The sequence below is a fragment of the Phoca vitulina genome, unplaced genomic scaffold, assembly GCF_004348235.1.
Source record: "Phoca vitulina isolate PV1807 unplaced genomic scaffold, GSC_HSeal_1.0 scaffold8, whole genome shotgun sequence".
NCBI classification, from domain to species: Eukaryota; Metazoa; Chordata; class Mammalia; order Carnivora; family Phocidae; genus Phoca; species Phoca vitulina.
In genome coordinates this window covers 46788948-46812346 of record NW_022589711.1, presented here as the reverse complement: position 1 = coordinate 46812346, position 23399 = coordinate 46788948, and the positions used below count along the sequence as shown (strand labels likewise).

General features: G+C 46.2%; 1 protein-coding gene across 1 annotated transcript in view; it reads left to right on the top strand.

Moving 5' to 3' along the window:
* SLC12A8 (solute carrier family 12 member 8) overlaps positions 1-23399 on the top strand; it is a 125679-nt gene that overhangs the window by 64275 nt on the left and 38005 nt on the right. Inside the window, exons 6-8 of the mRNA XM_032406254.1 lie at positions 9298-9385; positions 10904-10991; positions 18564-18710. Of these exons, the coding sequence (XP_032262145.1) occupies positions 9298-9385; positions 10904-10991; positions 18564-18710 (323 nt within the window). The remainder of the gene's footprint in view (positions 1-9297; positions 9386-10903; positions 10992-18563; positions 18711-23399) is intronic.

The following is a 23399-nucleotide window of genomic DNA, read 5'->3' as shown; positions in this document are numbered from 1 at the left end:
GATCTTTTATGTGACCACCTGGGGAAGGAGGAGCACAGAGAGACTTATGAAGGATTGCTAAAGGTTACCCAGCTAATTAGTGACCGGGGTTGGGCCACCATTCTGCTATGGAGCATTGCCTCCCTGGCTCTCTCTCTGTTTGCCAGGGGCCCCAGTGTAAACACGGTAGGCAGGACGAACAATTTGTATCACTTGGCTTCCCCTGGCAGATGTTCTGTTAAGCTATGAAAAGCATGGATGATTGGCAGTTTCCATGGTGATGGATTTGCCAAGGATTAGCTCTGAGTGAGTCATGGCCGGGGCTCCCTCCAACACCATCCTCTTCTGGAACAAGAGAACCTCCACGCTGTGGAGAGGGGAGAGGAGTTTGGAAGAACAAACACAAGTCCCCCCCACTCTGTCCCCATCTCCAGTCAGAGACATATTATTTTAGTTACTTAGATATTTTATCTCAAGGGTAAGACAATTCCTGTAAGGATCAGTTGAAAACTAGGTTTCAGTGGCGTCTCTGGATTTATGAGGCCTGTCCCTCTGTCCTCCCTGCAGTCGGCCACACCCTGTGGTAGTGGCTACAGGGTGGGGCTGGGGCCTTGGAGGAGATTCTGCATTTGCTTTGTTTCTTAAAGTGCTTTCCTTCTCCAAGCTACACTGCCAAACTTGCCCTGAAAAACCAACCTCGGTGCCCACAGGATTCTCTCTCTCCCTCTGTTTCTCTCTCTCTCTGTCTCTGTCACACACACACACACACACACACACACGCACACGGCCACTCCAGGGATCAGGGACCACAATACAGGGAAGAACTAGGAGATGGAAATTCACTGAGAATGGGGTTCCCAGGTTTAAGGAGGAGAGAGCCTCAAGTAAGGGCAGGCTGAAGTTGGGGCTCACCCCACTGCATTCTTATGAGCAGGAACATGAGAAAAGGAAGCTTTATAATTATTATATGTGTTTATTTTTATAATTCTATTTATAGAATTAACTTATAATTTCGTCAAAATTATTATAAGTATCTATACTAATCATTAGTATTACAACAGCCCACTATGCGTGGCGCCGTGCTGAGCACTTTACACTCGGTCTCTCACTTCAGCCTCACCACACAGCCCCTCTGCTCCAATGAGGCGCAGACTTAGCATGACGGTAATGAAGCCCAGGCTGAGGGGTCCCTCCCTTGCGGGAGCTCCTGCTAAGGCCCTGTTCTTAATTTCATATTCATAAATCTGTATTGTTTTTAAAGTGTCAGACCCCAGAGAACTTGGATCCTTCCATGGGTTCGGTTATTATTGCATTTTACAGATGAGGGAACAACAACACAGAGAGGTCAGCGGACAGTAAGTGGTGAACCGCACTGCTTCCCATTACTTTGCAGAGGATGCGAGAAGGGAGAATGCACAGGCGTGGGGAGCTGCCAGCAAGGCCAGCGAGGCTTGCCTGAATCCTGGCGTTTCAGTGTTCCGGGAGACACCATGTGTCTCAGCAGAGTCTCTCAGGCATGGAGAGGGTGGGGCCTGGCAAGTTCTGCCTCCAAGAATAGAGCCAAGAGGAGAGGAAAGCTTCCTGCGGGAGCCGCCAAACAAACCAGCCAATAAGCCAGGTGTGCGGAGGGAGTGGGTTTGGGAATCAGGTGGAAGGTAAGGAGGGACGGCCAGGGTCCTTAGGAACCCAAGGGATTTCCAAGTGAGGATGGGAGCCCATCTTTCCTGCGTGGACATTTATTCAGCACCTACTAGGTGCCAGGCACCGTTCCTCCTAACTTCACAACAGCCCCTCCAGGTAAAGCGTCTGATCCCCGTTTGCAGATGAGGAGCCCGAGGCTCAGAGCCACACTGCCCCCAAACAGTAGCAGACTGCTTCCTTCAGCACAAAAGGCAACAGACAAGGTGTGGGAACTTTAGTGCATGGATATTCTGCCTTCATGATAAAGAAAAAGAATAAACTCATGAACTTCAAAGAAGAGAGAAAATAGGCAGCAGAGAAACAATTAAGGTAGAGCTGGAGGAGAAAATTAAAGGTTTCTAAGGACACAGATGTGGATTGAAAAGCTCCCAGGAGGAAGCTTGGGAGCTCCTTGAGAAGGAGTAAGTAGTCCTTTAATGAACAACTAACAGAAACCAAAAAAGCCTAGAAAAACTAGTAGGCTTTTTTACCCCCTTTCTAATTCTCATTTTCAGCAACAAAGAGGAAAATAGGGTAGGAAGTGGGATCGTGATGATATGCAGCAAGTGAAGGCTTTGATCTATGTGAGCGGGGGTTGACTGGGGGCAGAAGGACACGGCCACAGTCTCGCAAATGTTGTAAGCAAGTGGTTACTTGACATTGATACTGGTTCTTTTAACCGCAGGCGTATTGTTGAGATGTAGAGGGGATGAGTTTCTCTCCCGGCCATCTCTGCCTGTTGTTAGGTCTGACCTTGGTGATGTGGCACCAGGCCCAAAGCCCTGTTCACCTGGTGCCACCCACCCAAACTGGAGGCATAATGTCAGTGCCCAGGAGACTATGGGTGGCGCTGGAAGTTTAGCTTCATAAACCTAAGTGGGCAAGGTGCTGGCCGACGCCATGTTACATATATATAAAAGCCGAGACAATAAGCATCTGCTAAAAGGCTGCGGAACTAGGGTAGAAGACCAAGTCAGAAGACTTAACCATATGAAGGAAGCTGTTTACTGAGGTCACGTGGTAACAATGCACGGACTATATTGTCATCCTGATGCAGAGAGAAATGTGGTTTCGGGTAAAGCAATTAACTGCTTCCTGGAACTGGAAGTTTAAGACCTACGAGGAGGGGAAATGCCCTGGAGAGGCACAGACTAGTGATTTGGAACTGTGATGAAAGTACCTGCGGGTAAACCAGTGTGTAGTGCTGATCATAACTGATAAATTCAGCCTTCTCATGGTGGAGTAACCCCAAATGAATCATACAGTTTCTCTGTTATAAAAGGAAATCCGAGAAAAGTATGGGTGTTAGAAACCAAGAAACTCTGTGACATAGTGGAAAGAACACTGATTTGAGATCAGGAGACTTGATGAAACTTGAGCAAAATCACTTCTTTTTGGGCCTCATTTTCCTCATCTGTAAAATAAGAGGTTGGAGTAGATGACCTCTAGGACACCTTCCAGCTTTAAGAATTGTTATTCTAAGTAGCCATTTTAAGCGATTTTAGGAAGCGTCCCAAGAAAAGCATAAAGATTAAATAGTAATTATAAAACGGACACAGTGTTTCCCAAACTGTGTTCCCTTAAACACTAGTAATGAATAAAGTTTTTTATTTAAAAAAAAAAAGTGTAATATTGTTAAATAAGTTTTGGGAAACACTGTGTGTTACATTTCTTTTCTTAGAGTGGACAATGAAATTAGCATATTGTAGGCACTGATAAGTCCAGCAGTAAACACCTCTCTAATCTTGTTTAATCAAGATTTTCCCAAGCTTTTTTTTTTTAATATCTGTAAAACATCTGGATACTAATGCTCTGAGAAATAGTATTTGTTATATTACACCCACTAAATCCAGCTCTACCATTAACGATAATATCTTAAAATGGCACCAGAAGCAGATGGAAAGCCAAACTAGAGAATCTCTGTAATACTTGACAAGCGTGCATAAAAAATTACTAAATCAAAATAATTTTTCTAGATCCAACTGACAAGCAAGAAATTTCTAATTCACCAAAACTGGTGATCATCTGCTCAGGAATCGTGTAGTCACACAAGGGCGAAATTCTGCAAGCGACAGTCTCAGTGTGCAAACCAATCTAATAGGTGCGCACAGAACACCCACGTCAGTCTGCCCACATTAGCCTAACAGGAATGACCCGCCTAGCAGGCATTTCCCTGGCTTTGGTGCATTGTGTTGGTGGTACTGACTACCTCCCTTCTGGCTTCTCTGTTTTGTCAAAGAACAGAGCCAACAAAGCCAACTTCCTGGCTGTCTGGGTCTGGCCCATTCCTGAGGGTGGCCTTGCCCATGTCTGTTGTCTCTGCTCCCACTGACCAGGATCCCACACCAGGCCAGCTAGCAGACCCTGTGATCAAAGGTTGTGTTGTCGACTGTGTGAGGGATTCGTGGGAGAAGAAAAGGGCTTTTGTTACGGATGCAGAACCTGTTTGCAAGCAGGAAGCAGTTAGGATTAATCAATCACTTTCCCAAACAGAGCATATATACCAGTGCAGGTCTCGTGGGTCTTTGTAAATGATCTGATGGAAGATGCACAAATGTGCATCTATGTGACGAACTATAGGAGGTACTAAAATGGCAAAGAGTAATTAGCAGTATGTAATCTCACAATGCTGAATGAATGGGCATAAAATTGCTAGGGGAGCGGAGGGGGTGCAGAATGAGGCTGTTGTCAATGGTGGGAAGGAATGTGGCCAGCCAGGTGAGGTACCAGTAAATGTGGTGACAGGTGGGAACCTTTGCAGGGGGTCAGAATTTAGGAGGTCCAGGAAGGGCTGCTGTTAGTGGATGAAGTTAGTGGGGTCTGGGAGTCAGGTGAATGTGGAGATTTGGCCAGGGATGCCCTTGGCACCAGATAGTTCTGGGAGCGAGCAATGAAGCCCTTGCCTTTGAACAGAGCCTCAGTGACAGGATCGGGTCCGAGGAACACTGGTCAGAGGGAGGCAGGTCCTGGGCATCCTTTTGTGATTCAAATAAGTTCTGCACATGACAAAAAAGAAAATCCTACAGAAGTGTTTATGATGGAAAGCAGTAGTCTCCCACCCCACCCATCACAACCCCAGATAGCCCATCGGGGCAACTGCTTTTAATCATTTTTAGCGCTTTGGGAGCTAGCTGTAGATTACCAAGCAATAAGCTTGAACCTGTAACTTGATTAATGAAAGACATAAACTATTGACTCCATGTTAGGAAATAGAGTTTCACTTACTTACATGCTCCTCCATCCGCTTCCTAATTTTTGATAGTTACATTGCTTTTTTGTTGTTGTTACCTTTTTAATTTTAAATAATATTCTTAAATCTCTGTTATTTTAACCGTTTTGGGCTACATCCCTTCACTCTTTATTATTGGTGTGGGAAATTGAAATTCAGTGTTGTGTTTTAAGATTAATGTATTAGAGTCATATTTATTTTATGTGTAAAATATTTTTACAAGGAATACTTCAGTTATCTTAAGGGAATCCCTAGTTGGGAGGAATCTACACAATCCTTCTATATTTGTGTTTTAGAACAATATGAGAGAAGCCATAACGAGTTGACAATTAGCAGGTGAGTAGGCAAAATGCCACGAAAACTGTAGCTACAACTTTCAGTGAACAAGCACAGTTTCATACACACACACACACACACACACACACACACTCAAATCTATTAAAGTTTTTTTATCTTAAGTTTATAAGTCAACAATCTTTATAACTTCAAAGACAAACTGCTCAATATTCTTGGAAATTTCTTTGCTCTTTTTAGCAAACACTTAGAAATTCTCCTTTATGATAACAAGATACAGAAGAAGTTTAGAATTAATTTAAAATTTATTGCAACTGGTATATATTCACTAGCCTTTTCTTTACCTACTTTCCAAATGTAATGGCTAGCTTGAAAGGCATTATTAGAATCATCTTTCAGGTTTTCTTATTTAACTAACTGAAGCTTGTAAGGGCCAATCCAGACCTGAGTGAAAGGTCATGGGACTAATATTTTTGTTTTTCAGCACTACTAAAATGAAGATATTAGTGCTTTTTACATTCCCTCTACTTCTTCTTTTTTTTTTTTTTTTGGTATTGGTTCCTAATACCAGCTTCACCTCTACATTGTTGAGGTAGATGATATTCATATTCTATTTTATGACTAGAGTTATGTCCTCTGTGCTTTGTCTATAGGTCAATTTTTAGAAGTTAAAAAAAAAACAACAGTAAACATGTACACTGTTATGACCAGGTAGCTGCCATTCGGTGAAGAGTGAAGTAGTAGCTAGAATCCCATTTCTTTTGCTTTGATTCTGATGCAGTCCTTGTGCCATTTAGGAGAGAATGTTCCTCATATCGTGGTCAAATGGGTTACTTTCTCTTATATTCCATTAGTTATGTAAAATCATGTCATGACATTTTAGTTTGAGTCATATTTAGACATTGACTTTCTTTTTCACTTTTCCTGGAGTTTCAATAAACTTTCTTTTCTCTTGTTGCCAAGATATGCAGTTTAGCATGTCCTTAAAATCATTCAGCTTGTTAATCATACTGTTCATTGGGTTGAATCCAGTTCCTATCCAGAGGCATGCCTCCTGGGGCCTCCAGCCTTCTGCCTCAGTCCCTGCTGGTTTCTACGCAGTGACAATGGTGGTTCTGGGACTTTACTCCATCCCTGAGTCATCACCACTCTTTTCTCAATCTCGTGTTTTCCTCCTTCATTTTGCTGGAGTACATGCTTTAGTAGCTTCCTCAGAAATGATATGTGGAGGTAAATTTTTTGAGCCCTTGTCTATGTAACTTTGCTTTCACTTAATTGGTAATCTGGCTAAAATTCTAGTTTCAAATAATTTTTCCTCAGAATTTTAAAATTGGCACTCCATTGTTTCCTAGCATTCACTGTTGCCAAAGAGAAGTCTAATTTTTGTTCCTTTATAAGTGTTCAGTTTTTTACCTTTGGAAATATTTAGGATTTTTCCTGAAATTGCACAATGCTACATTTAGGTATGGGCTTTTTAAATTTTGTTCTTTGTGCTGTCTATTCTATGGGATATTTCAACCTGAAGACTTGTGTCTTCTTCAGTTTGGAGACATTTCCGGTTATTTATTATTTAGTTCTGGTTTATTTATCTGGTTATTTCTTTGGTTTTCTCTGTTCTCTCTTTTTGGACCTCCCGTTAGTTGGATGCTGTAACTCTGAGATAGCCCCTCTGTTTCTCCCAGGCTTTGCTCAGTTTTGTACCCCTTTATCTTTCTGTTCTCAATTCTGGGATACTCGCTTAACTTTATCTTTCAGATCTTCTATTGCATTTTTAATTTTAGTGATCATGTTTGTAATTTCCAAAAGTTCTTTTTTGTTCTTGGATTATTTTTGTTTTCCTGGCACCTTGCTTTATAGAGAGAATATTCTTCTTGGATGTGTCTGGAGCTACTAATTGTATTTTCTTCAAAATTCTCATCTGTGTTCTGATTTATATGTTCCTTCCAGCCCAGGTTGTTCTATTTTTATCATGCATGCATTTGTTGCTGGTTTTCATCACACCCCTGGCAATCTTGGGTTGCTGGCATGGATTCCTGGCTGTAGTGTGTGTAGGTCTGCATCCCTGAAGGGGACTTGACTGTGGCTCATTTGTGAGTACGGCCAGTCCTTGAGGAGGGCTTCGTTGGGGTGCAAACATCTACACTAGCAGCCCTGGTTTTCCTTGGGTTTATCCAGATCCTCTAGAGAAGTTTTCTAAGGCTTTCCTTTCCTTCCCTTTCACGCTGGGTCATTTTCTGCATTCTCTATGTGCCAGACATCTGGAGCAACCTTTCATCTACTCACGGCTCCCCGTCCCAACCCTCTTTGCTTCTAGGCATGGATGCATTTCCCCCTTCCTACCCTTTAATAGGATCTTGGGAAGAAGGGAAACAAGAGGAAAGAGAAGATGCCTAATGTGGCATTTTAAACAAAAAGCCCTTTAAGAAGCCCCCATTTGAAAACAATCACTGTAGAAAATTGGGACAATAAATCTAAGCAAGAAAATGAAAAATCATCTGTTTTTCCATCACCAACACATTTGAAAATGTTTAGCATTTTAAAATATGTCCTGGTTCCTTCCCCCCGCCATGCATACATTTGTCTGTTGTCTTTTTTTTTTTTTTTTTACAACAGTGGGATCATACCACATGTTCTGTTTTATAATATGTATCTGAAAATGAAACAATAGCTTTTTAAATATCTTTCTGTGTCACAACATATCTCGGCCAAGGCCAACGCCCGAGCCCTGGTATTTAGTGAAAGATGTATCATCACTTATGTAGCCAATCCCCTACTTGTAGATATTAGGTTGTTTCTCGTTTTCACTAGTATATAGACAAGCATTTTTATAAACATTTTTGGCTACACTTTGCTTATATCCTTGACTGTTCACTGAGGTGGAAGTCCCAGGAGTGGAATTGCTGGTCAATGCGTGTGCAGGTCCCAGTGCTGGTCCCCCATTCAGGGCACCCTTGGAAATACGCCCCCGTTAACTCTCTGCCTCCACATCTTCACTTCACCCCCATTTTACCTGCGCTCCTGCAAGTGTTTTAGCAGGGCTGGTTGGAACAGAATTTTCAGAGTCAGACAGACTGGGGTTGAAGCCTAGCTTTCCCACTTAGTAAATGTGTGACCTTAGGCCACTTTAATTAACCTCTCTGAATACTAGTTTCCTTTTCTGTAAAATAGGGGAAATAATTCTGCTTTTCTGATGTGGTTGTTGTAAGGATTGAACAAGATAAAAAAATGCATGGAAAGCATTAGCCCAGGCCCTGTCAGGTTGAAGGTGTTCAACCCATAATGATGGCGTTAGACCCATCTCTCTCCCTAAGCCTATGTAAATCTTCTCACAAGGCCACATTTGAGACGCACCCGCCCCTCTGTGAGACCTTCCTGACCAGGGCTTGTAGAGCACCTGTGGGCTGGACCCGCTTTTGATGATCAGAACATATTGTCTTATTGGTTTCTTCTGTGGGTGAATACGGACAGAGGTGATGACCCCTCTCACCATCCCACACGGTGTCCTCCCTCCCCATCTTGACTAATTATGACTTTTCACAAGTGTTCTTGGGGAATAGAGGCAATGATGAAGAGGAGCTTGGGACTCAGTGTTGGTAGCATCATGATGGTTCTTTGGAACTTGTTTAGAGCCCTTTGGTCTCTGGCCCTGGCTGTTGGATGGGACCTGCTCCCAGGACACCTAAACCCCAGTGCAGTCAGTGGGCAGCAGAGGCAAGGAGCTGAGTGGAGGAGGGGGCAGCAGGTGCTTTGCTAAGGCTGAGCCTCCCCAGGGAGTTGGGGGAGAAGGGGGTGGCAGAGCTCAGTATGTAGCCACAGGACCTTTGTGCAGCCTGCCAGATGTCTCACTCACCCTCATTACTTTGCACTGGGCCACAAGATGCTTTTGTAGCCAGCAGGGCTTTCCTCCCAAGCATCATCCAATCCACAAAGGTCCCTTTCATGCCCCACGGATGCCTCCCCAGTTGCCAGGGGAGATTGAGAAACTCAGTTGCCAGAACTGCAGATGGAAGGGCTTGCCGTGGGATAGCTTCCAGGAGAGGGCCCTGACGAGGGGAAGGTGATTCATGGAGTGGAGTGCACTGCTCACCCCTCTCCCCTGTCTGGGTGTCTTTCAGGAGTCATGGCCGGTTTCAACATGGGGGGTGACCTCCGGGAGCCCGCTGCCAGCATCCCCCTGGGCTCCCTAGCAGCTGTTGGCATCTCGTAAGTAAGTTCCCCTGGTGGCAATCCACTGGAGAGAAGGAGAGAAAACCCCAGGCAAAAGAGGGGATTGCCCCTTTTGTTCTGAGAGTGCCCCAACTGTGGCCAATCTATTTCATATTCCAATTCTCCTTTTAACACTCAGCCGGCTGGAAAATTCACGTCTGGTGGGTTCAGACCCCCTGCCTGGGAATGCAGGAGGAGGAGGATGAATCCTTTCTTTCCTTTCTCCTCAGCCTCCTGCCCCTCCTCCTCCCCCACTTCCATTTTGAACTTGGGGATTTTTTAACCATTGACTTTCCAGGATTGTTGGGAGGAACAGAAAGGTGAAGAGTTCTGCCGTCAGGTTGGGGTTTCTACCCTAGCTCTGCTGCTGGGGGGCTGGGTGATATGCTGAACAATGTACTTAGCTCCCTGAGCCTCTGTTTCCTTTCTCATAAAATGGGGATAATGGGAACATGTGTACCCCAGAGACTGTGGCGCAGCCACTGTGTGTGAAGACACGTGGCAGGCTGTCCTCCCCTCAGCTCGCCTCCCCGGCACCACCCCAAGGCTCTCAGGGTTTTAGTTCCCACCGCGCCACCTACACGAGCAGACTGAGTGGCCTTGGAGCTGCTTCTGACCTTCCAGAGTCTTCCGTTTTACTCTCTGTGCCCCAGGAAGAAGCTTCTCTGCCTTCACTGGGTGGATGTGAGAGGCGTAGACGTGCCGATGACTTGAGAAGTGAAAAGTGCCTGTGTTACTTTAAGTGTGGTACTTCGAAATACGACTATGTGCGTTTCGTAAACGCTGAATTTGCTCTCAGCTTATTAGAGCGGCCCCACTGCGTCGGGCACACAGCACAAGTCCGATGTGTGTTAAGTAGGGCTGCGTGCTGGCCAGAGAATGAAGGCCACAGAGAACGCTCGGGTGTTGGGAAGGACAGAGAAGAAAGAGCCCTGCCTCATTTTGGGGTCAGAGCTGGGAGGTCCCGGGACGGACCTTTGGCCCGTCCTTTCACTGCCCAGATGGGAATGAGGCCGCGGGGATCATGTGACTTATTCAAGGTCACAGGGCATCTGGGGCAGAGCCGGGTCACCGCTGCCCTTTTCACACTTGGCCCGGCTCTCTGTCATCTGGGATCCAAGGAACAGTGGGACTAAGAAGTCTGAGAGATCATCTGCGTGTTCTTCACGGGTGCAAAGGGGGGCTGTGGGGTTGCCGGTCACCCCTGCCTGAGTCCAGGCAAGCTGGAGGCCAGAGGGGCCACCTGTTCCCCACTCCCAGCACCCTCAGTGCATCTTTCTTCTTTAATGTAACAAAGAGACAAAACAATCATACATTCTTTGGCAAGAGATATGCTAGAGGGGAAATAGTGCTGGGAGCCCCCTCAGACAAGCCAGGGAGGCTTCATGACTGGCCTTTCTCTTTCCTTCTGAGACGGGTCCCCGCGGGAACCCGGGAGGCTGAGTGCGGTGGGTTGGGATGTGCTTGGCTGAAGTCGGGGGCTGTAAGCTCTGCTCCACTCTTGGGGTTTTGCAGGTGGTTTCTGTACCTTGTATTCGTCTTCCTGCTGGGCTCTGCCTGCACCCGAGAGGCCCTTCGCTATGACTTCCTGATAGCAGAAAAGGTGGGTGAGTCCTGCTCTGCCGGCCAGCTCCGTCTGCTGCGTCTTTCGTTTGCTCCCATCTACTAATAGCTGCCCCCCGCCCCCTGCAGTCCTGCCTGGGAATCCAGAGAGGCTTGGGCCAGGACTGAAGGGGGGGCTGGGGGGGGCAAAAATATGGAAAAGGTACAGGTTTTTCTTATGGGTCAGGGGACTAAATAAGAGGAACAAAAGTTTCTCTTCATGTCAAAAATCAGGACAGAAACAAAGAATGCCCTGAGCGCAAACCCCTAGCTCAACCAGCCCTTCATTTCTGCCACTAGCCTCACCTTCCACCATGAGCAGAAAGGGCTGCTCACTGGAAGCAAGTAAAGGAGGAGGCCGAGGGGTGGGAAGGAGGCAGCAAAGTGGAGGGAGTTGGAGGAGGCCCAGTGACAGGGGGAAGCCCACCCTGCCCTCTGCAGACCTTGACTCGATGGGCTCTCCCCAGGAGTGGGCTGGGGTTGATCTGGCTGTAACACCTTTGTTTCTAGAGCAGTGGACCCTGCCAGAAGCCGATTAGCAAATTCCTCACATTCCACAGCTGCCCCTTAACAGGCTGGAGGTCAGGTGACAGTGAAGGACACTCATTTGGCATCTCTAGAACCTAGGAGAATAAGATTCCCAGATGCTTTTCTGGAAATCCCCAAAAACTCCTACCTTCCCTTAAGTTCTTGGAGGAAAAGTGGACCCTGAGATTCCTGTCATTTATCAGAGAAATGTAGAAGGCTAGGAAAGTTTTTCTAGTTAACTCCCGAGTGTTTCTGCTCAGATTTTGGGAGAAAGTAGCACTTTCTCTTGGTGTGAGGCTTTGCAAAGCCACCTTGCTGATCTTCACAGAGGACCACTGACTGGGGCAGCCTGGGGCAGGAAACTCTGAACTCTCTTTTTAGAGCTACATTTGGGCTTGGTTTCCACATTAGCGCAGGTTTCTTTTTAAGATATGTAGGTGACAATGTAAAGATGATCTATGTTTTCAGGGGTCTTGACTCTGAAAGCAGGTTTTGAAAGGGGGAGCAGCTCAGGTGGTGAGGGCACTCTCTCCACCCCCTTCCCGGGACCAAGGTCTTAGACCCCCAGCGAGACACCTCCTCTCAGGGAAGGAATCTGCGGCCCTCATTTATACCTCATGCAAGCTTCCATCTTGAGTTTCATCTCCCACGGGCCTTTTCTCTAATCGTGGAATGAAAAGCTTGGCTGCGTCAGAGGAATTAAAGGCCTCGGGGAACAGCTGATGCTTTGACCAGGGGGTCTGCCTGCTGTGGTCCGCAACTTGCCAGAGGCTAGCTAGCTCAGCCTCTAAAGCGGGCTCCTTTCTAGTAGATTCCCTCACAGAGGTCCTTTCAACCGTTCGAGGCTCTGATCTGGATGGAACAAGGCAAATTATGCCTTGGTCTGGGGCTCCTCTCTCCCCTCCTTCCCCTCCTTTGCAGAGAGAACGAAGAACAGGTATACGGGAGGGTAGGCAGCCTGTATCCAAGGAAGGCCACCACAGGAGAGTAAAAACATCTCCACGGACAGCTCGGGAAAGCCTTTGTGGGTGGAAATTCCACCACTAATAATAGCCACCTGAGCTGGCGGAAGCTTGTTTGGAATGCCACCTGTCCCAGGCGTTGAAACAGGTAGGCGAACATTTAGCCGGTGGGGGCACCTGCTAAACCACGCTGGGCACTAATGTGTGGGAGTGCCGGTGTGCGCACACCAGGCGGAGAGGTGGAGGGTTCGGGCTTTGGGGGGGAATAGACCGTTTCCTAGAAGAGGCGGTTGTAAAGGCTGTCAAGTCAGGAAAGATACTGCTCTTGGTTCTCAGTAGCAAACAGGGGCTGGTACAGCAAGTAAGTATACAGTGGAAGAACCCACCAGGGCAACTCCAGAAAGGGGCACTGTGCTGAGCTGCTGCCCCCGGGCTCCCCGCTGCAAAGGGGACTGCACAGGATTTACGCCCCCCCCCGCCCCGCCGAAGCCTCCAACCTTGGCTTTCCTCCTTTTCTGCTCTCTGATGTCCCTCCTTGGGACTGACTCGGCTGCACTCAGCAGCGAGCTGGGCCGCGGAAGGTTGTACTAGCAGCGCCTGGAGAAGGGGGTGGTGCCACCTGCAGAGGCCACAAGCTACGAGCGCACGGTCTCCTCCGTGGTCCCTCGACCCGGCTTACCACCCTCGGGGTCACTGTTATCTCAGCTGCATGTCTTAGCTGTGGCCTGGGTTCTGAGCCAGCCCATCTCTGAGCTCTCCTGGGCCCTGAGGAAGCGAGGCCTCCTCAGTCTGGTCTGTGTGTCCTGAGGGTCTCCCCCTGGGGCAGAGACCAAGCAGGCCTCCAGGACGCTCCCCTTGGGGCTGGCTCTCAGGAAGCTCCGCAGTGCACTTCTCGGTCTTTCTGGCGGGTGCTTTCTGCCAGAACGCTTATCTTCAGTGGCTGCTGGCTGCCCTGAATTCCTTTCCACTGACCTGCAGCTGGTCGGTTCATCTATTTCTTTTTTGGTTTCTGCAGCTTCTCAGATCTATTTCTAATGATTTGTCTTCCCAGCCTACGGTTTCTCTAAGAAGTTTCTTTCTTGCTTTATATTCCTACCCCACAAAAACTTTTGCCTGGTTCTTGGGTGTCAGTCTCCATAGTGTTACGCTTTTTTCTTTTTTTTTTTTTTAAGTAGGCTCCACGCCCCACATGGGGCTTGAACTCACGACCTCCTGATCAAGGGTTGCCTGCTCTACCGACAGAGCCAACAAGCTGCCCTGTAGTGTTACGCTTTTTCAAAAGTCTTCAGTACGTTGTGGTGGCTCTGAGGTAATCTATGGAAAGCACAATACCTGAAACACAGTAGGTGCTTATTAAATAGTGCCTCCTCTGAACACTCCTTAATGGGGATAACCTTATAGGTAGGACGTATTTTTTTCCTACAAATCCACCGTATTTAACTGGATAGAAAAAAAAAGTCAATCCCAATATTATTCAGTTATAGAAGGAGGAATTGTATGAAGAACAGGTATTAGCAGAGGTAAAACTAAATAGATTAAATAACTGTTTTGGAATAAACTTGTATACAGTCCAGGAAAAAAAGAAATTTATTAAACATCAAAAAGACCAAGTACTTCAGGAAGCCTGGAGCTTGCCAACCAGCAAAATAAGAACAAACTAAGTAGGAAAAGTACCCCCAAAGCATCGTTGTTAAAAAGGAGGTATCCCACCAAGTAAACTCTAATCATTCTTAGATCTGACAGTCATGGTTTCAGGTGTTCAGGAGGGACCTGGAGCGCCCACGGTGGGGGGTTGGGGGGGTGGGGGGGCAGGGTTGGCAGCTGGTGAAGGAGGAAGCTGCTCAGCCTTGCCCATCCAGCCCAGCCTGGCTGTCCTCTGCTCTCCCTCATGGACACAGAGCGGTCTCTCAGGAAGTGAAGCCAACTTTATTTCCTTCTGGAAAATGGCTATCAAGTGAGAGAAAACTTGACTGAAAGTTGAGATATTGGTCCTTTTGTGAAGCTGGGACAGTTTGAGGAAACTCTTGTCTGTGGAAATCTGATGCGGGAGAAAACTAGGGGACCATGAGACAATTTGGGATTGTAAGAGTTTCAGGATGTACTCCTCACTGATGTCAAGGGGCCATAGGAATTGGATGAGGCAGGATGAGCACCTTGCAAATGACTTTGAATGCGATCCTTCAAGAGAAAGGAACGGCCGGTGGACAGGTGAGATACCTTCAGGACTGAAGCTCTGATGGTAGCTGGCATAAAATATAAAAAGCAAGGAGATGAAATTATAATTTTCATCAGGAGTTACTGAAGGAAGAAGTTAGGGTAGTTCATACCTCAGATAATTTTGGAAAGATAGATTTTTGCTCAAATATCTGTATGACAGAGGGGTACTTTTTTTTCCCCCCTAAAAAACTATTGACACACATCTGCTCAAATAAATGCTCACTTCATCTCCACAGGCATAGTTCGCAAGCTCACAGTTCCGTATGAAGAGAGAAAGTGATTAAATTCTACAAGGGCTGGAAGCAAAGCTGTGTAGGTCACTGTTGTACCTATAACGTCTTACCCTGTGCCTAGCGCTGGGCCAGGTCTGTCACCTGTCCTCAGCAGATGCTCCCGTGGATGGATGACGGGAAGGAAGGGACAGGATACACGTGGGAGAGAGATAGAATGGAGTTTTTATAATTGATCCACACACGACAACCAACATTTCATTTATTTTTCAGAAAACTGACAGAATCATAGTTTTATATAAAAGATTGTCGAGTGAACAGACCATTGTAAACACAGTTGCCACACTGGACGTAAACAAGTCACTGTGCCTGGACAGTCCCCTCTCTGGCCCCCGGCCCAGAGTTTCTGCAGGAGTCCCAGGGAGTGTCTGTGGGAAGGCAAACATGGGCATCTCTGTAGGACCTGGAACTAGAGACTCCCGTTTCCTGGGTCAGCCCCACACGAGGAGGAAGCCAGACTAGGCAGTCTCACTTCCAACCTGAGTAATGGACAGGCTTTCAATGAAAACAAATTTTTTTTAACACAAATATATATAACCTTTTGGATAAGAAGCAATAAAATTTCTGCAAGGAGATACCATGTCTCCTGGAGAATTCTCTGAAGGGACAGTGCAGTGGTTCCGATGCACCTTGCCCAGCGGTTCTCTACCCTGGATGCACATTAGAATTGCCTGGAGGGTGTTTGAAAAATCAGTGACGTCTGTGCCCCACCCAACACTGATAAAGCCAAACCTCTTGGACTGATTCTTTGGTATAGCTGGAGTGGAGAACTCCTAGTTGCATTTTCTAAAAGCTTTTGATAAAATTTTATCACAGAGTCTATGTATTTTTTTTTTCAATGTAATCTGTACCCACAATGTGGGGCTCAAACTCATGACCCCGAGATCAGGAGTTGGATATTCCACCCACTGAGCCAGCCAGGCACCCCTGACGAGTCTAGGTATTTTTAAAACTAATGAATACAGCATGCGTTTGGTTGCGAAAACAGAAACAAACGTTCGAGGTGAAGGACTGCATCCCAGAATGGATCAGGGGTTGATAATGGAAGCAGTTTATCTAACGATTTTGTGAGGCCTCCAGGGCATGAGCCGCGAAGCCTCACGAATTTCGTGGGCACGACGAAGCCTGTGGTGTGGTGGGGCAGGGGCAGGACGCACGAGCGGCAGGAGCCTGTGCTCGACTGCAGGAGAACCCCCTCGTGTCACGGACTACAACACAGGTGGGGTTACGCTGGTGACAATGAAGAAAATATACAGGGGACATTCACTGGGGATGAGATGAGGTCCTGCATTTAGGGAAAAGTAATCCACACTGAAATGAGGGACAAGTTAGGCTCTGTAGTGGACCTGAGTCACGTCCATCAGGCCCCTGGCATCCCTGACCGTTTGGGGGTCATTACACCTATATATGATCTTGGAGGGAGTGAGCCTCATTTAATATTACAGAAGCCCCTCTCTTGCCTGTCCCTTTGTGGCCCTGTTAGGGCATGTGATCTAGGTTTTAGACCCATCAGATGCTCCAAGTATCATGAATGAGGCAACGAAGAAGGGATGATGGAATTCATCCGCAGGACAGCAGGGTGCTGGTAACTTCCTGGCCAGACCGTTCCTCTTCCAGAGTCCCGGTTGCACCTCTAGGCTTGGGTCTTGTTCCTTTCCACACCTGATCTTTCAGCCTCGTGATGTGAACCTCTAGTGTCCTACAAATATATTCTTTTAAAAATATATTGTGTCCGATCAGGAATCCTGGCTGGTGCAGGTTTTCCATAATTTATGAGCCAGGAAAGAGGTCTAGCCAGAAGCTGGTGTCCCGTGTAGCTCGATGCCACTGACCCAGTGACGGCTAAAGCAGGGACATAAAAAGTGAGGTGAAGAAGCTTCATCATGAAGGATGTGACAAGACCATGCAAATTAGAGCTAACCCATCTGTGATAGCTGGACAAATGAGCACTTGGAACACACAGTACTGGCCGCCGTGCCTATAGGAAAGTAGAATGGAGAAGGGCACCTCAAATAATCAGAAAGCAGGGCCACTTCCCAGTGGGTCCAGAGGAGGGCCGGCTCAGGAGGGTGGGGCGGGTTCCTGACCCACAGCCTGGGGCCCAGCTGCGTGGCCAGCAGCGCTGATCTTTGCAAGTCGACACCAAGCGGAACAACTGTGCCCTCTCTTACTCTGTTAGTGACTTGTGGGCCATGTGGGTCATGGAGCTCATTCATTCATCCATTCAGCATTTGTAGCTCTGTGTTGGCACCAAGTATACTAGGATGAGCAAGACAGGAGCCCTGCAGAAATGAGGCCTCTGGGGCCACTAGAGGAGACAGCATGCTAGGTGCTCCCCAAACTCAGGCTGAGGTGCTGCGGGGCCCTAAGGAGCAGCCACTGCTGTGAGGGGCTGGGGGAAGGTCTCATGGCGGAGGAGAGGATTGGGCTGAGTCTTAAAGCACACCTGGGTGTAACAAGCATGGACAGAGGGTGGCAGCAGGCAGGGAAGTGAGCTGACAGAAAGTCCGAGTGTGTGGCACACAGGGCTACAAAGGTCACAGACCAGGACGGGCTGAGGATGCCAGGGCGGTGGGAAGCCACTGATATTTTTGTGGCAGTGGCATTCTGATCAGGTTTGAGTTTAGAGAGGTCACTCTGGCGGAGGCTTGGGGACAATTCAGAGTGGGCGGAGCTTAGAGGCGGGAGGCCAATTCGCACTGCAGTTAGCTAGTGGTCCTCAAAGTGTGCTCCCCAGACCCTCCGCATCAGCATCATCTGGGAGCTTGTGGGAAATCCAAATTCTTGGGCCCTTTCCTAGACCTACTTAATCAGAAACTCTGAGGTGGGGATCAGGAACCTGTATTTTTTTTTTAATTTTATTTTATTATGTTATGTTAGTCACCATACAATACATCATTAGTTTTTGATGTAGTGTTCCATGATTCATTGTTTGCGTATAACACCCAGTGCTCCATGCAGAACGTGCCCTCCTTAATACCCACCACCGGGCTAACCCATCCCCCACCCCCTCCCCTCTGAAACCCTCAGTTTGTTTCTCAGAGTCCATAGTTCCTCAGGTTCGTCTCCCCCTCCGGTTCCCCCTCCCTTCATTTTTCCCTTCCTTCTCCTAATGTCCTCCATGCTATTCCTTATATTCCACAAATAAGTGAAACCATAGGGATAGGTGACTTTCTCTGCTTGACTTATTTTTAGCATAATCTCCTCCAGTTCCCATCCATGTTGATGTAAAAGTTGGATATTCATCCTTTCTGATGGCTGAGTAATATTCCATTGTATATATGGACCACACCTTCTTTATCCATTCATCTGTTGGAGGGCAACAAGCCCTCTAGATGAGTCTGGTGCATGCTCAATTTGAGACCCTGTGTCATCCATACAAGAGGTGATGGTGGGCCAAACTGAAACAGTCATGGTATGAATGAAGTGGGGTGGGCCTGGGAATGTTGGAAACCTATCCAAGAGGTTGAATCTAGAGGACTAATGATCGATGGGGTGCAGATGGGTGGGTGCTAGGGGAGCAGAAAGGGACAAGTGGATTCTGGCATTGGGTAATGAAACTGCTTCCTCATACAGGTGTCCCTGGTAGGCTTCCTGTTCCTTTTGGGCTTATACATTTCATCCCTGGCCTCCTGTATGGGAGGACTCTACGGAGCTCCCCGGATCCTGCAGTGCATTGCCCAGGAGAAAGTCATTCCCGCGCTGGCCTGTTTGGGGCAAGGGGTAAGTGACCTTTTTTTTTTTTTTTTTTTTGAGAAAGGGATCTTTTGCTGTGAACCTGATTATCAGCCAGTAAATTGCTTAAGTCTCTCTGATTAGAGCCAGTAGTCAAGTTCTTCAGAATGGGAGAAATGAGAATGCAAATGTCATTCTCTCACCCCTGTCCTCTGGCCGCCTGAGGTTGGGGCCAGTTGGACAAAGCATCTGTCAGTGTCACAGCCACCAGGACCCCTTAGCACTGGGTTGGCTTAACTGTCATCGTGACATCTGGGACCCTGAGCAGCAGGGAAAGGGAGTATCACATCCTTTAATAAAAACAAATTCCGGATCCTTTAAGTTCAAGATAGAAGAAAAAAAAACCTCTTGGTGAGGACGGGAGTTGGACCTTGCAGCTCTAACTCTGCCCTTGAGATTCGCCTTCCCTTTGGGGTTGCTCTATGACGATTTCCCACACTTTGGACCTCTGGGCCCCCAGACCCCCGTCGGTCCTCATTACCTGAACTCTCACTGATACAGTGTAGCTTGATTGAGTCATGGAATGATTGAACGAGACATTCCTAAAACCTAAGGGATGACAAAAGAGAAATAGAGAACCCCACTTCCCAATAATGTGGTTTTTATGCGATCGAGTTCATTTCTATCTTATCGGAGCACCACAGAGGCCCTCCCCACCCCCTTCCCGCCCCAGACCCCTCGCCGTTAGGGCCAGCAGTCCTCCCTTACCATCCTCCTCTGCCTCCGCGTCAGTCAGCATGGGCCAGCTCGGAGCTCTCACTGTCATGTCAGTACCTTCCGTGCTGTCTATGCCTTTTCTTTAATTTCATGTATTTTTATTAGGTAGTGTATACACAGGGCTCAAAACCAAGAATGATATAAAAGGTATACATTGAGAATTTTTGCTCCTGTCACGAATCTTTTCTCTCTTTCTTCACCTGCACCCTTACCCTATCGGTAGCTGTCTTTATTAGTTTTTTATGAATCCTTCTATTTTTTACACAAAGATAGTATTCTAATACATTGCTCTATACCTTGCTTTTTTTCATTTAATATGGCTTGGAAATCATCTTTTCATATGGATGTTGAGAGCACTTTTTCATTCTTTTTTCATCGTGTGGATTTACCATAGTTTGTTTAACCTGTTCCTATAGATCAACCCTTGTGTGGCTTCCAGTGAACAGTATTACAAGGAATAATTTTGTATGTGTGCATGTGTAATTATTTTACGTGCAGATATATCTGTAGGATAAAGTTTCATCAGTGGATTTGCTGTGGCAAAGGGTAGATGCATTTTTAATTTTAATAGATGTTGCCAAAACACCTTTCATAGAATTTGTATCATTTTGTGCTTCTACCACCAATGTTTAACAGTTCCTGCGTCCCGACAGCCAGCATCACTCTTAGACACAGGACAAACACCCTGCTTTCTAGGACTCTGTTCTGGTCGTTGGCATAAGAAGTTCATGAGAACAAGGGGACATGCCCACCTGGATCCCATGCCCCACTTCTGGATGGTCTAGGTGTGCTGCACTGGATCATTTGCACTCTTGCCTGGAATTCTCTGCCCAGATGTTCTACAACCCACATCCAGGGTCTGCAAGGGCCTCTTCTCTGGGCCTGTCCTTTCTAGGACCAGGGAATGTGTCACAGTCCACATGTGGGTGTGAGGCCCCCACGGTATGGTCTGGGAAGGGTGGGGGGGGGAGAGTTGCGGGTAGCCATCCTCCACTGGGGAACTCTGAGGAGTGCAAGGATTCTAAACTTGAACCTGGCCTTCCCCGTTGTCCTGAAGCTGTATTTGCAAAGGAAGGAGGATAGAACACGTTTGCTTTAACAGTCTGTTAGCTTGGTTTGTAATTGTGAATATTTAGACGTAGGGTGTGTAGACCGCTGTTTGCCCTGGGTACCACATTATTAGCAATCACGGTTCATTGTCAGATGTGAATTTTTGCCAGTTGTGTAGTGAGAAATGGCATCTCAGGATCCTTGTGGTTTGCATTACTCTTATATGAACAAGGTTGGACATCATTTCCTCTTAGAGTCATTTATATTTGTATGTTTTTTAAGTTTTTAATTAAAAAAATTTTTTTCTGTGATTGTTGGTCTTTTTCTCCTCAGTTGCTAGAAGCTCTTCTTTTGTTAGGGAGGGTAACTCTTTGTGATATGTATTACAAATGTTTTCTCTAGTTTGTCACTTGCCCTTTAACTTTGAAATTTTTTTCTCCCAAAAGCTTCTTTACCTATGATTAGATTTTATTAGCACATTTTCTTTTTTAATGGGAGAGATAAACTTTAAACTTTAAAAAATAAACTTTAAAAAACGTTTTGAGGGATACCTGGGTGGCTCATTCAGTTAAGCACCTGCCTTCAGCTCAGGTCATATCCCAGGGTCCTGAGATTGAGTCCTGCATTGGGCTCCCTGCTCAGCGGGAAGCCTGCTTCTCCTTCTGCCTGCAGCTTCCCCTGCTTGTTCTCTCTCTCTCTGACAGATAAATAAATAAATAAATAAATAAATAAATAAATAAAATCTTTAAAAATAAATAAATAGAAGTGTGTGGTATAATTTTTTTTAAATTTTAAAAAATAAAAAATATTTTGAGGGGCATCTGGGTGGCTCAGTCGTTAAGCGTCTGCCTTCGGCTTAGGTCGTGATCCCAGGGACCTGGGATCGAGCCCCGCATCGGGCTCCCTGCTCGGCTGGAAGCCTGCTTCTCCCTCTCCCACTCCCCCTGCTTGTGTTCCCTCTCTCGTGGTGTCTCTCTCTGTCAAATAAATAAATAAAATCTTTAAAAAAAATTTTTTTTGAGAGAGGGGTGCCTGGGTGGCTCAGTCAGGTAAGCATCCAACTCTTGATCTCAGCTCAGGTCTTGATCTCAGGGTCATAACTTCAAACCCCACATTAGGCTCCACACTGGGCATGGAAACTACTTTAAAAAAAATTTTTTTTAAAGATTTTATTTATTTGTCTGAGAGAGAGAGTGAGAGAGAGAGAACACAAGCAGGGGCGGTGGAGAGGGAGACGCAGCCTCACCACTGAGCAGGGAGCCCAATGCAGGGCTCGATCCCAGGACCCTGAGATCATGACCTGAGCTGAAGGCAGACGCTTAACGACTGAGCCACCCAGGCGTTCCCCCACCCCATTTTTTTTTTTTTTTTGAGAGATATTCAGCATACAGAAAAGAGCATAGAACCAATATGAACGGTTTAAAGAATAACTGAAGTGAAACTCCCAGCCCCTGGATGCCACCCTCCACATGCGCTCTCTACTCCGAGCCCCGTCCCTCTCCCCGTGGTAGCTATAGCTCCTGACCTGACTTCTGTGATCAAAATTTCCTTGCTTTTTTTATGGCTTTACCCAGGAGTGGGCAAAATTTTTCTGAAAAGGGCCAAATAGTACTTCGGACTTCACAGGCCCTATGGTCTCTGTCACAACTACTCAACTCCGCAGGTGTATCTCAGAAGTAGCCCCAGGCAGGCACACCTATTGGGGTAGGTGTAGCTGTGTTCCAATCCAACTTTGTTATGGACACTGAAATTTGAATTTCATGTGATTTTCGTGTGTCTTAAAATATTGCTCTTCCTTTGATTTTTTCCCCCAACTGTTTAAAAATGTAAAACCTTTCGTAGCTCGTGGGCATGCATAAACAGATGGTGACCAGATGGCCCAGGAGCCGTAGTTTGCTGACCCCTGGTTTGCATGCTACATATGCATCTCTAAACAGAATTGTTTGATTTTGCCTGTTTTTAAACTTTATATAAATGTGGCATGCCTCTTTCACTCAACATTGAGAGCCATCCACATTTTTGCTTGTAACAGCAACTTGTTTATTGTCATCCCTATCTAGCATTTCCTCATTCGCTAGAATTTATTTCTCCATTCTGCTGTTGATGGACATTTGGGTTGTTTCCAATTTGGAACTGCTATAGACAGTACAACGAACATTCTTATACTGGTGGACAGGTTCACAGGTAGAGGTCTTCCAGACTATATACCCATTATTGGAATTGCTAAACTATAAGGTATGTATATTTCCACTTACTAGATAATACCGAAGTCTTTTTCCAAAGTACTTGTACTAATTCACACCCCTATCAGCAGTGGATAAGCGTTCCTATCCCTCTATGTTTGTTCCAGTGCTTGATATTATCATACTTTTTAATTCTTGCCAGTCTGGTGGGGTTTAATGGAATCTCCCTGGGGTTTTAATTTGCATTTCCTTGATTACTTAATGAGGTTGGGTACCTTTCAATATGTTTAATAGACATTCTTTTGCTCGTTTTTTTTTTGTTTGTTTTTTAGTGGATTGTCTGTCTTCTTCTAATTATTTTGTAAGGATTCTTTGATATTCTGGGTTACCCTTTGTCAGCTGTATGTGTTGCAAATATCTTTTCCCATTCTGTGGCTTGTTTTTTCATCCTTGATGATGTCTTTTGGTCACAGAAGTTCATGTTTGACTGTTATTAACACTTCACAAGCTGCCCTTATCAATGTCTTGGCCTGGATCATTAACATTTCCTTCAGCTTACCTAACACCCTTCTTTTAAGTTCTCTGCATTTTCTAAGGATTTACTTTATTCTTAATAGTTTTATTGTTAGAGTATGTTAAACAGCTGTAGTAAATCTACCCCAAAATGTAATCCTCAAAGTCAGTAAAAGTGTATTTTTACTTCTTATTTTTTCCTCCCAGAATTTTA